Source organism: Tauraco erythrolophus, chromosome 21, assembly GCF_009769465.1.
Source record: "Tauraco erythrolophus isolate bTauEry1 chromosome 21, bTauEry1.pri, whole genome shotgun sequence".
In the NCBI taxonomy this organism is placed as follows: Eukaryota; Metazoa; Chordata; class Aves; order Musophagiformes; family Musophagidae; genus Tauraco; species Tauraco erythrolophus.
The window spans coordinates 1,364,941-1,378,174 of NC_141485.1; the positions used below are offsets into that span (position 1 = coordinate 1,364,941).

Below are 13,234 nucleotides of genomic sequence, written 5' to 3' on the forward strand. Positions count from 1 at the left end.
GCTACCCCTAAACCACAGCTCGTTCCCTCGCTGGGCACCCACGCCCCAGCAGACCCCGAAACTGCTGATCCGGTGCCAGTGTGGCCGTGCCGAGGGGGACGCAGGGCACGGGCGCCGACGGGAAAGCCCACGTCCCGACAGCCCCCCCCCCCCCCGCCCTACACCTCGGGGGCTCCGCTTCGCCGTTGCGGACCGGCTCACGGACACGCGCGGACGCCCCGAGCAGGCCGGCGGGGCCGTTATCAGAGCGGTGCCCGTTCCCAGCGCCAGGCGCCCCGCTGATACCGGCCGCCGCACGCGCGGGGGTGCTCGGCGCTGCTCGCCCGGGGCACGCGCGGGCGGGCGCGCGGCGCTGACGTCGCGGCAGGGCCACGCGACGGCGGCGGGCCCCGCCCCGTGGCGCGGGGGCGGGGAGGGGCGGGAGGGGTGGGGAGGGGCAGGGGTTGGGTGGGGGGGAGGGAGGGAGGCGGCGCGGGATGGAGGGAGGAGAGGAGAGGATGGTGGCGGGGGGAGGGAGGGACGGCGCGGCGCTGAGCTAAGCCGATCCCACGTGTGACGGATCTGGCTGCTTCCCCAGCGCCTCTCCAGTGAGATCCTCCGGTAGCGGAGGGAGGAGGAGGAGGAGGAGGAGGAGGAGGGGGGAAGGGAAGGGGAAAAGCCAACCGGAGCGAACCGAGCCGGAGCCGGAGCCGGGCCGGGGGGGGGGCGGGTTGGGCGGGCGGGGGGGGTCCTCTCGGGGGCTCTCGCTCGGCGCGGATCGCTGCGGGCTCCGCGCGGCCATGGAGGCGGACGGGAGCCAGGCTACCTCGGGGAGCCCCGGCGAGGCGCAGCACGACCCCGGGTAAGTCGGCGGGCGGCGGGGCGAGGAGCGGGGCGGGGGGTGGGGGGGGGGGGGCCGGCCGGTCGGCCGGCCCCCCCCCCCCCCCCCCCCCCCCCCCGCCCCGCTCCTCGCCGCTCCGCGCCCCTCCGCGCCGCCGTGAGGTGCCCCGTCAAAATGGCCGATCCCGCACCGGCGTTCAACTCCGCTCTCTTCTCTCCCTCCAGCAAGATGTTCATCGGCGGCCTCAGCTGGCAAACCTCACCAGGTAAGGACCCGCCGCCCCCCTCACCCCCTGCCCGTCGCGGCTCCCCCCCCGCCCCGCGTGGGCCGCGTCCCGCCGTGCCAGGGCCTGCCCGTGCCCCCCCCCCCCCCCCCCCCCCCCCCCTTCCCCTCCTCTGCCTCTCTGCTTCTCTCTCTCTCCGCAGACAGCCTTAGAGACTATTTTAGCAAATTCGGAGAAATTCGAGAGTGTATGGTCATGCGGGACCCCACCACCAAGCGCTCCAGGTAAAACCGCCGCCCACCCGCGTCGCGTTGACAAACTTCGCGAGTTGCCGTCGGGGCGAGTGGAAACATCATCACCCCCCCCCCCCCCAACCCGCTGCATATCCCCGCTCCCCCGTATCCCACCCCGCGCGTGGCCGGGAGGTTTGTCCCCGCACCGCATCCCTCCAGCCGGGAGGAGGAAACAAAGCGGCCGGTGGAGGCGGAGAGGTGCAGGGGCGGCCGGGTCGGGGCTGTCCGCCCTCGGAACCGGAGGCTTTGGGGAAGGGGAGATGGGGGGAGGACACGACGGTTTGTTTTTATGACTTCTCTCCTTGTCTCTAGTTCTCATCATCCCCCCCCGCCCCCATCCCCTCGCTCTTTGTCTCTCGCAGAGGCTTCGGGTTCGTTACGTTCGCGGATCCGGCGAGTGTAGACAAAGTCCTGGCTCAGCCGCACCACGAGCTGGACTCCAAGACGGTAGGTCGTGCGGGGGGCTGCCCGGCCGCCCCCCCGGCTGCTGGCGGCGGGGAGCGTGCCCGGGGACCGTGCCCTCGCCCCGCGCTCGGCCGCCGCCGCGATTCCGGCTGCCGGGCTTGTTTTTTGCGGGGCGGTGTCAGGCTGTCATTGAACCGGGACTTTGCACGGTTGGGTTTTTCCTTTTTTCCCCCACGGTCCGCTTTTAGGTCGCGAAAAGCGGTAACTTTCGCTTTTTCAAACGCGGATTTAGCCATACCGACCCGTGGCTCCTCCCCCAGCCTTATATTTTATTGAGCGGTGACATTGAAAAAAACTGTAGAGTAAAATGCAACTTTTTTTTTGGTGTTCCGCTGCAGAATGCTTTCTGCGGGGAACTTTCTACTTCTTTTGGTTGATTATTTATTTATTGGTGCGTGCGTTTCAAGGTGGGAGTGACTTACTGTCAAATGGTAAAATCTGCTGCTAGTGTCATTTCCCAAAGTCATTTTTTGGAGAGATCCCTCTCGCCCGTTATGTCGGGGCCCTTATGAAACGTCCACGTTAATTTGCCAACGGCTGTGCTAGAGCTGGAGGGTAGATGTGGCAGAGAAGCACAAGTCCTAATTTGTTGTTGTTTCTCCAGAGCTTTTTGCTACAGTCAGTCTCCAGTGGAACACATAAGGAGAATGCTTGTGAGATTCAGCTGATTTATTTTTTTAATAAATGTTACACTTCTTTTTTTTTTTTTTTTTTTTTTCCCCTGCTCCTTACAAAAACCCCGTGCATAAGTTTGCCCCTTGACCTGATACGGCGTTTTCAGTATTGGGTCAGACAAAAGGTATCAGGCGCGTGTAGCTTTAGGCCTTGTTTGTCTCCCATGCCAAAGGATGAAGTTTTCCTGCCTCTTACTTTGTTGCATTTTTAAGCCTCAGCCAACCTGGAAGGGGAGGGGGGAAGGACACTGGTAGAGGTCATTATCGCTGTGGTACTGCCTGGTGTGGAGGGGGTTGTGTTTTGGGAAGGGAAGGATCCTGTTGGTTTGACTGTCTGGCAGAGAGCTTCTGCTGAACGTGTTAAATGTGTTCGTTGCTGCAACTGTCTTTTATAGTACGTATTTTGGATCTTAAAGGTTTAATTTTAACATGAGCATGGTGTTAGGAGGAATCCTGTCTCGGTGCTGGAGCATCTCGTGTGTGTGTGTATGAGATTATAGCTAAATGCAGAACAGAGGAAGCAGGGAGCAAACATGAGTGTGTGATTTATTTTTTAAAATGTGATTTGTATGAAAACAAAAAGTCCAAAGCTCTAGTAGAAGCAGGTGGAATCTAGTGTTTCAGTTCGACCTACAAATTCTGCTGGGCTTGTCTGAGCACGTAACCCATGCTTTCACATGCCTTAATAATTTGATTTTAGGTTTAATCAGATATGGTAAGATAACTGATTCAACTGTGCTCCTGAGATTAAGCGCACCAGACTTTTCATGTACAGCTATATTCTCTATGTGTTTTTAAAGATAAATTTAGATAAGAAGAACAAAGGCAAACAGTATCTTGAACGAGGGTTTAAAAAAAAAAAAAAAATCATGGGAGGACACTCTGTCATATTTCTGACTATAATTAGGTCCTCCCCCAGCTTTTTTCCTGTATCACAGTCTAGTCCCTGCGATGTATTAATTTGCTCTTCTCTGGGGGAGGGGTGAAAAGCTTGTCCGGGACGAATTTGCCTCAGTTATGATTGTATGATAATGATTGCATCGATTTAAATACGAAATCGACCTCAGAATCAGCAATGCAGCTTAAAAGTCAAGCCTAAAAGTCGGCAGGTTCCCTTTGAGCCGTTTATTTGTAGACTCTGTAGTAACTGTTCTGTAGTATAACATAGCATTTGACTCTGTTTCAACGTTCAGCGCAGGAGGCAGAGCGGTTGGGTATTGGCATGGAAACGGCGCTCTTGTTTACAGTTACGTTAAAAGCTTTGTTTAGGTAATGGCCATTCATATCAGAAATAGTATTAGAGTCATTTCCTAGAGGACTTGTAGATACAGTAAGTAGAATTGTACCTAACTAACTAATTTTTTTTTTTTTTTGGTAGAATTTTTTTTTTTTTTTGGTTGTTGTTTAAATAGTTGACAGGGATATGCAAAAGGTATGGATTTGCCACGTTGATTGCTTGGTGTTCGTCTTCAAACGCTGATGGTGTTTACCCAGAAGGTTTTGTGAAGGAAAATTCAGTTATTTAAGAAGGGCTGTCGCTGTGGTGCAAAGGACTCGGTGCTCTTTGAACTGACCTTCAAAAATGAATGTGGTGTTTTAGAGTTTAATAGCTCTTCCAGCTTTTTACCAGTGGGACTTCGCAGTGATGTCCTTCTGGTGGGACTGGTGTTCTTTGTTGAGAAAACTTTCACTTTTGAAGAAAATGGAGAAAATGTAGTGCTTGTTTGCCACCAGCTTTGGGTATCGCTGTGGAAAATCCGTACCTGTTGTATTTCCCCAGTAGACAAATGCCTAGCAAGTGCTGAATATATTTGTAGATTATGTTAATCTCTATGAAAAGGTTAGCTTTCTAGATAAAGAATTTTACTTTTTATGCTTTTTGAACAATGAAGTGGCATGTAATCGCTCATTTCTCAGGTATGTCCTAAAAAAGATACTGCATTTGTATCTGATGTAGGCAAATCAGTTTATCACTTGCACATCAAATGTTTGTGCTGTATCCAATTTTGACAAATTAATTGAGGAAAACTGCTTTTTAGGAGACTGTGATTATTTATCAGTGACAGGAATATTTATCACTACAGGAATACAAATACCAAATGGAAACATCTCGTTTTCCTAATCCGGGTTAGCTTGAGAGGGGAAAAAAACCAACAAACCCCAAACTGTTAAAGAAAGCCCCTTCTTCTAAATATGCCTTAACACAATCAGGATCAGTTTCATCAGTTTGTATATTGTCGAAGATGACACTGAAAGCAGTCGCAAGTTGCACAGTGAAGGTAGGATTTAGTGCTTTTAAAAAAAAATCCCCTTCCAGACTCTTTATTTAGAACATCTCTGTGTGCAGATGCTGCTAAAAACCAGAGGTGAAATCAGCAGCACGTAGACATTTTATTGCAATCATTTTTAAACATGACAAATTAAGATGAGCAATTGTTTAGAAGGTGTGATTTTTTTTTTTTTTTTTTTTAAATTTACATTCAGACATGCATGTACAGTGGTGTCTTTTTGGTTTTAAGTATTTTTGAATGGAGAGAAGAGACTCTTTAAAGATGACCCATGTGGAAGTTGTTTTTAAAATTGCAGAATTAGCATTTTGGAATTGCAGAGTGGACACGCTTTCTAATTTATGCAGTGCAATGAGAGTCAATGCTGCATCTTAAAATAAGGGAGCATGGGGTAAAGCAAAGATTTTTTTTTATATTTTTTTGTCTCTGTGGTGGCATGCTTCATTGAAGAATACTTTAGGTAACTTCTTCATGGAAAATCTTTTTTAAGAACTTATTTTTTTTCTGGTTTAAGATGCTTGTATGATTTGTTTGCATCTTGCTCTCCTCTCTTCCCCCGCTTCCCATGAACGCCCCTTTGTAGTCTTTCCTTGCTGATATATATTCTTTGAGGGTAAGCAAACCAGATCAATTTGGCATATTGTTGTGAAGGATAACCTTGTAGTCCTTCTAATGTTTTAGTTTTAATAATTTGACTTTGTGTTTTGTGTTTCTTTTTTGTGTGGAGCTGGGTAGTCAGTTGACAAAACAAAGCAGAAAAAAGAAAGACAAACAAAGTAACCCCGAACCCAACGGAAGGAAGGTGCAGGTGTTAAAACCAGCAGGTTAAGATCTCGATCAGGAGTGCTGGCCGTCTGTCTGCGCAACCTGCGGAGCGTGCCGGTGACGGTTACGGCGCAGTTTTGGTGAGGAGGCAGCACCCAGAGGCTAATGCAGGGCTCCCTGAGCACCAGCGGAGGCTGTTGCCCAGAAGATGATGTAGGAGGTGTACAGAAGAGATGTTTTCTTCTGCTCTTCCCATCTCCCTCCCTCTGCCACCCCCCCCTCCCAAACCCACATTGTGATCCATCAGTTCCAGAGTAGTTCTAGATGACCCAGTGTGCTGAATTATAAGCCTGAGAAATGAGGGATTAATAATTCAGTGATTTTTAAAAAATGAAATAGAAATAAATTGACAGCAAAAGCTATCTTGTTGATTTCCCCTTTCTTTTTCCTCAGATTGACCCTAAAGTTGCATTTCCCCGACGAGCACAGCCTAAGGTAAGTAGGAGGATCGATAATAGGATTTTAGGCACACAGAGAATTGTTGTTGCCAGGCAGTTCAGGTTTCAAACGGGGAATTGGCAATGAAAGCTTTTAAAGCCGGAGTGCATGGCGTCCGCAGGGTATGGCGTGTGGCTGTGAAGCTGCAGGAGAGCCGCTCCGCGATGTTCCGCAGCTCCAGTTTAACCATCTCCTTGCAGCGTCGCGGCCGGCCGGGAAGCGGAGACTCCGGGAGCGCTGGTGGGAGGCTGGTGCCGTGTTGCTCGTGTTGGTGGTGCTGCTTTACGCAATCTGTTTTGCATGGTGTTTATGGAGAGCGTTCGGATTAAGTGCAGGCTTCGGGCTTGTTTTGAGCTGAGCTTTCAGTTCTGTGGTTGTGATGGATGGGAATGTATCTCTGCCTTCATTGTTTGCAAATTTTCTCTTGTATGACTTCAGAGATGTGTTGGGGGACTAATAAGCGTTGGGTAGCGAGTTTCTGATGAAGCCCTGAACTCCTCAGGCCACGGGCTTTTCTTTTGCAAGAAGAGTGAAACAATGAGCTCCAAGTCCCTTGGCCGACCAGGCTGGCTGGAGAAGTGACCACCTTCTTCCCAGGCACTCTTGCTGTAGCGTGGCCAGCCTCCGCGGCGGGACGGAGACCGTGTGGCCATGTGCAGGGAAGCTTCTCGCTGAAACGTTGCTGGGGGCCGTTTCTTCTGGAGGAGTTGCTTATGGAGTAGAAATGGTCGTTGCTCTTAAGGCCGTGCCTGATGAAAACAGCAGCTCAGTTTCAAATCCAACTGTGCAGTCAGTTGTATTTGAACTTTGAAAGCCGGAGGCCGAAAGAAAACTTTTGTAATAACGTTTTTTGTTTGTTTTTGAGAGTCTGTTGGAAGAACTTAATTTAGCTGGTGCATGCCACTTGTATACGCTCTAGTCACGTTGGGTTACTTCAACTTGTAACTTCTGTTAAGAAGTGGGAAGACAAGGCTGCAGAGTTGTGGATGCAGGTCAGTAAGGAAAAGTGGTTTAAAGTTGGTGGCAGGAGACTACCTGAGCAAATTCAGCCTAGTGATTTTACTGCATATAGCTCCTCAGGAAAGCAGGCAGGTTAATAGCGTGTGGGACAATAGTGGTAAAAACAGTACAAAACGTGCATCTTGGAAAAACGATGTGTAATTTAAGAACCCTAAGAGTACAGCAGGAGAGGTGCTGGTGAGTTTTCTAAAAGAAGAACAATAGCCAAACCCCTACAGCCTACTTGCAGAATTTTAAACCAGAGGAACACAGTCAACTGTTTAGAGGATCTTTTCTTCGTGGGACATATCTAATAACTAATTAGTGAATAATAGTGTGCCTGGCTTGCCTCTGTGCTAAGCAAAGAGTTTATGACTTGTAGGGTTTGTGGCTTCTGGATTATGTTGTTGGATTAGTGCTGTCTTTAAGATACAGTTTAAAACTAGAAGAATTTTGAAGGGTTTCGTAATTGAAGTATGAAGATGATCTTGCACTGTTACTGATGTTTCTTTCCCCCTTCCTGATACCTTTTAAAGGCTTATTTACATTTTAAACTGTCTTCAATTACCAGTTATCTGTTTCTACGGTGTTATTTGTAAAAGTTTATAATGCTTACAACAGAGCTGTTAAGCTGTCCCATGTGTTTTCTTCTATAGCAGTGAAAAAAACCAGGGCATGTCTTGCGGTGGATATTGGCGTGTTAAATTTTTGCGTTAAAGAATGCAAAGTCAGGTCATTTTTACAAAGGGGATTTTGTTTTTCTCCACGTAGGGTTTTTTGTTTGTTTGTTTTTGGTAACTGACATCTTTCAAGTGTGGGGCAAATCCTGGAACGTAGGCTGGATTCCTCTCTTAGCAGGAACTCGCTCTCTCTGGAGAGGTCAGCAGTGTCTGTTTCTGCTTTTTACACACTTGTCCTTCCTAAAGTGCTGGGATTTCTACAGAGCACTTGGAAAAAAAAATAATCTTAAGATTGAAAGGAGCCTTATCAGGAAATTGGAGAAAATGAGATGCAATAAAGAACAGATTTTGCATCAATTATGATGTATTATTCTGGACTGCATTTCATAATCTGGATTTTTTGTTTTCTGTTTTTTAATTAGATACTGAACTAAGGTTTTTCACTTTAGTTGTTCATTTATCCCAGTAGAATAGCAAATGCTCAGCGTTAAAATGTGACGGTGCTTTCATCTATTTAACTAGCTAATGCCTGGGTCTGTGGAGATTAATGGCATTTAATGCAATGTCTCTGTCTCTCTCTAGGTGCAAGGGGAGGGTTTTTTTTTCTTATCTCCTGAGTAGTCTTCCATCCTGGTGTGTCTTAAGCAAAATGGGGATTGGGCTTTTTTCTGTGGTCTTGCTGGCTTTCCACCCAGCTGGCCGGTGCGGAGGTGGCAGCCCCTTCCCTCGGGAGCCCTTCCGACCTCCCTCGGCACGACCGACTCCTCGGTGGGCAGCGGCCGCGCTGGGTTCGGGCTGCGTTCGCCACCTTCGCCAGTTCACGCGCCCGCTGCGGTCTGCGGGGGTCTGCGGGGTCACGCTCACTTATTCGTGCCTGTTCCTTCCCCCTTTCTGATTCCCTTTAATTGGGCAGTGTTCCCCTTTCAAACCCTAGCCCAGTAAAATGCTTTCTTTTGGGCTTTTTTTTAACCACATCTCATGATTTGACACCTCTCTGGTGATGCAAATTGGGCACTGAGCAAGAAGTGGCAGGTTGTAACAGCTGAGCATTCTTCCCTGATTTTCTTAGAATGGCCCTCGAAGAAAATCCTGGGTGATTGCCTGCGGTGGATCACGCCACGGTGTGTAATCCTGCTCTCCTTGTGAAGGCCAGGACAGCTTGGAGCCATTGTTTTAGGAAACTTGCTGCGGGGGTTTAACTTGTTGAGGTTCTGGTGTATGGCTACCAGCGAGATGAAAAGAATCTGTGTATCCCTTCTCCTGGCTGCTGTTCCTTGATAAAAATCTGTCTTGCTTCCAAGTGCTGGAAGGCGCTCCGTAGCAGTTGATCATTTATAACTCTCCTGACTTGAAAATCCTTGAAAAGGAGCAGTGATGAGGGGGTAGTACTTTTTTACCCCCTTTTGAATAGCGCATACTACGATAATTTGACTTCTCAATATACGTAGCCTGTCAGTTCTGACAGTACCTGCTAAATTAGGTTGGAGAAGCCTTATCAAATTTAGCATGTTCATTAGATATTTTCAAATGTAAGCAATTTCCACCCTTACCCCCTGCCTTAGGGATTTATTTAAAAACCAAAACAAACCTGAAGAGCAAAAGGACAGCAGCCTCAGTCCATGAAGAAGTGCCTTGGCTGTGAAAGTACCTTCATGTGACTTACTGGTACGGAGTTTGGATGCTTCGTCGTGCAAAGCCACGTATGAAACAGATGCAGATAAAACTTCAAAGTTTACAGTTAGTGAGGCTACCCACTGAGTTGTATTTTGTGCTCAGGTTCCTCCAGGATGTGATCGAGGTACCTGTTCTTCCTGGCACTTACTACAGGGGCATAATGCGTGTGGTTGGAATTGCTCCGGCATGTCAACAAGCTGGAACTACTTGTAGTAGCATTCGGTGGCATTCATTGGCATTGTGTGTGTGACCTGCTGACTGTAGTCTGTGTCCTTCCTCTTCAGTGTCTGTTAAATAACGAGGGCAAGGCAGGTACCCCTGCGAGCTGCTGGAGCTGCTCCTGTAGCTCGGCGGTGTGGGCCGTGCACTGGGTGTCAGCGTCCTGTCTGCTGATGACCCAGAGCAGAGGTGGTTGTTGTCAAGACTGCGTGTTGTAATTTGGGGTCTAATCTGTGTGGGTTGGGTCACCAGTATTCTGGTGACCGTTTGGTCACGAAATAGCAGAAGGGCTTTATTTGGTGAGGGAAGCCTTTTGCCCGATGATCAGATGGTGATGCTGAATACCAGTTTTTTTACTAGATGTGTTTTATTCTAACAGAGGAGAGTGCAGGACCAGTAACGGGTTCTGGCATCTCTGTGCTCCACTCAGTGTATCTGCAAACTGTGCATACCTTGTCTCTGGACTAGCTGGTTTCCTGTCTGGCCGGGCACGTGGGCTGTAAGAGGTGCAGTTGTGCACATCTGTTCCTCCTTCTTTGGCAAAAACCAGAGTGTCAACAACTCTCCTTTCATTGGAGTCGCCCCTGGTTAAACCCACGTGAAGCTGGCTGTTCCAGAGCAGCAAATGGAGGGCATGCCCTTTTGGAATAACACCCAGGCTAACCTGGGATTTTTTTTTTTTTTTTTTTTAAAGCTAACCAGTTGATTTGGACGGCTGATTCCAATTAAGTTAATTGTGGGTGGGGTGTCTGTGTCCCTTGGCTGCCTGATAAGAGTGAGCCAGAGTAGCAGAGAGAGATTTTGTTCCAAAGCAAATGATGGACCTTGAAAATCAAGAGTTCTGTTGTTTGTTTCCTCCTCTGCTTCTGCCTGTAAACTCCTCCAGGTTAGTCCTGCTACTTCCTATCTTGTTTAAAGTATTTGGGTAGACTTTGAAGTCTTTTTCAAAAGAATGTGAACTGAACACACCAGCAGAACCCAGGATTCTTCCTTTCCTGCCACCCTTCCTTCCCCACCAGACTGTAAAGAGCAGCCAGGTCAGGCCTTTTCCTTATGTGTGGGGGGTGTGTGTGTTTTGGTTTTTTTTCTTTTTTAAAATTCCCCTGCAGGTCTGGATGGAGTAAGAGAGGAAATAATTCCTGCCCTTGACATTGGGCATAGATGTGTACCTTAATAATATGGCTGTATCTTCTGCATACAAAGTAATATGAAGTCCTTACCAGACAGTATGGGGGATTTCCTTTTGTGGTTGATGGCCAGTGTTCAGCTATCTTGTTCAACCAGCCTTGACGTAGATCTCTTGTCCAGGGTAAGCTGCTCCTAGAATTTGTCTCCCTCTGGCATCAGATGGTCAAATGGAAAAGTTGATGAGTCTGAGCCTTGGCTAATCAACCCAGGTCTTCTCAGGTAGCAGAGGATCAGGATTTTGAAATCCATTATTCTTGGGCTCTGATTCTTGTTCCCTGTGATCTCTTTGAGGTGGAGCATGATTGCTCTTCTTGGGTGCTGGCAGCCGGAGAAAAAAGCGGCTGTGCACGGTGTTCTGTGGAGTGTGCTGAGTTTTGTCAGAAGCAAGAGCTGAGCTGGATTTCTGTAATTTTGTTGTTCTTGTAGATGTAAACATTTATTTCTTCTCCCCAGCCACTCAGGTGGCTTGCTCACGTTGTCCTTAATGCCCACAGACTATCTTGTGCTTGTGTAAAATGCGTGTGTTTCCATTATCGTTGCCTAAGGATGTCTTTCATGCCAAAAATAGTCCTAATGTACTTTCCTTCCCTTTGAGTTACTGCTAACTAAAAATTAAAATTGAATATCATCTAACTTGGGATTTTTTTTTTTAAGGGGATTTTACGTTCCCCATCCTTCATGGTGGTGCTGGATTATTTTTAATGCCATCTACTAGGTAACTTTTCTGCACCGAGACCTTGTTGCTTGGATGTGCCAGGAAGGGGTCTGCAATGAGGGAGGTCAGGGAAATGGAAGAAGAGCAGCATGCTAACACCCTCGTGCGTTCCTCCCTGCTTCCAGATTGAGTACATCTCGTCTGCAAAGTGCTGAGCCTTTATCAGCCTGGGGGTAGGTCTACTAATGACTGATCTAAAACCATCAAATTCATTTATTTGTCACTGCCAGTGACGGGCCAGTTAATGCTAATGGATTCTTTTTTTAGCCTGTTGACTCTGGTGATAGTCTCATAAATGTTGTGAAATCCGAAGCGTTAAGGGAACTTCTAACTTATTTTTAGAGGAGAGCTACTGAAACAGCGTAACGTGGTGTGTGTAGGTCAAGGTATATGTTATGTTGAGGAGGAAAAAGAACAGCTCCTCTGTTTCATTATGCCATACATAGATGTCTTTGCTGTGCCTAAGAGTTTTTTGGCTTTCCAGTTGTATTTTAGTGTTCTCTTTAAACACATTTTGGGTCATGCTGTAAAGGGAGGAGAAGCTGTAAATAGAGCCAGTCATCTTAGGAAAAAAATGACTTGTTTCAGAAAATGGTTCATCTGCAGGGCCTGAATCTTCTCTGACCCTATTGTGCAAAAGCACTTAAGCATATACTTAAGTTGGCATAAGCATGTGGGTTAGTGCTTTGCTGAATCAGGATGGACTAAAAGCACATTATTAAATGCTTTGTTGAACTGTAGAGCCTGTAGCAGAAAAAGATTAAAAGATTACTTTGTGTATTTGACAGTACTTTGTATATGGTCAGTCCCATCGCTTCTCTTTCAGAGGTAGCCAGTTTCATTTCTCTCTTTTTCCCCCCTCCACCAGAGCATCTCACTCACAAGAAAATATCAATCAGCTGTTTCCTCAAAAAAGTGATTGCAAGGTCAGTGTAGCGTCAGACTTAAAAAATAAAAAATCATTGTCTAAGCTTAATTTAGTCTCTAGCCCTGCAATCACACATTTTTATTTGCCTTAGTCACTGGAATAATTCTGCTAAGTATGTGAGTGTGTTCAACGTGGCTTAGGTTTCTAAGACATTATTGCTGTAGAAATTGTGGTTTGTTGAGTAATTTGAAAGTTAATGTGAATCTCTGTGGTCCGATCAGCATGCGGTATTAATAAGTTACTTCTAAACTTTGGCACTTTGCTGCTTTCCTGTTGGAAATGTTTCCTTTATTTTTTGAGTGCAGAGAAAATCTGAAGAATGTTAGGAGCTGCTTCTCCCCTGCTCAGTCATTCCTGGTGCTGGGACAGCTGCAGCTGGGTGTATTGTGATTGAGTGGGCTTCACTGAAGTATTGAGATTGTACTTGGGGAACTCTGTATCGTAAAGAAGGACCTTACCCTGCTAAGGCTTCAGCAATTCTACACGAGAAGTAGTTCAGAGACCTCAGCAAGTGCAGCTGAACGTGGACAAGGCTTCTCGATATGTCGGTGAAGTGCATGTGGCAAGAAGGGTGAAGGAAAAGAGGTATTGACAGCGGCAGAAAGCGTCGTTCCCTCTGCCCTTCCCTCCCCCCAGCAAAGACTTGCATTAATTTCCCGTTGACTCCGATGTACAATAGGGAAGAGGTTTCAAGCTGACTAAAGGGGCAAAGGTCCAAGAAAACTGCTGTAGCAAGAACTGATGCAGAGTGACAGTAATGAGGTAGCCTGGCAGGTGGGAGGGAAAATGGTGGGGTGGGGGGAAA

At 47.6% G+C, this 13,234-nt stretch overlaps 1 protein-coding gene across 6 annotated transcripts in view; it reads left to right on the plus strand.

Annotated features, from left to right (window-relative positions):
* The first annotated feature begins 779 nt into the window (after window positions 1-779).
* The window catches only part of MSI2 (musashi RNA binding protein 2), a 237,900-nt gene continuing 225,445 nt past the window's right edge, over window positions 780-13,234 (plus strand). For all 6 annotated transcript variants that reach the window (XM_086624426.1, XM_086624428.1, XM_086624429.1 and 3 more), the window contains exons 1-5: window positions 780-841; window positions 1,045-1,085; window positions 1,246-1,327; window positions 1,699-1,783; window positions 5,982-6,023. In XM_086624426.1, the coding sequence (XP_086480552.1) occupies window positions 780-841; window positions 1,045-1,085; window positions 1,246-1,327; window positions 1,699-1,783; window positions 5,982-6,023 (312 nt within the window). The remainder of the gene's footprint in view (window positions 842-1,044; window positions 1,086-1,245; window positions 1,328-1,698; window positions 1,784-5,981; window positions 6,024-13,234) is intronic.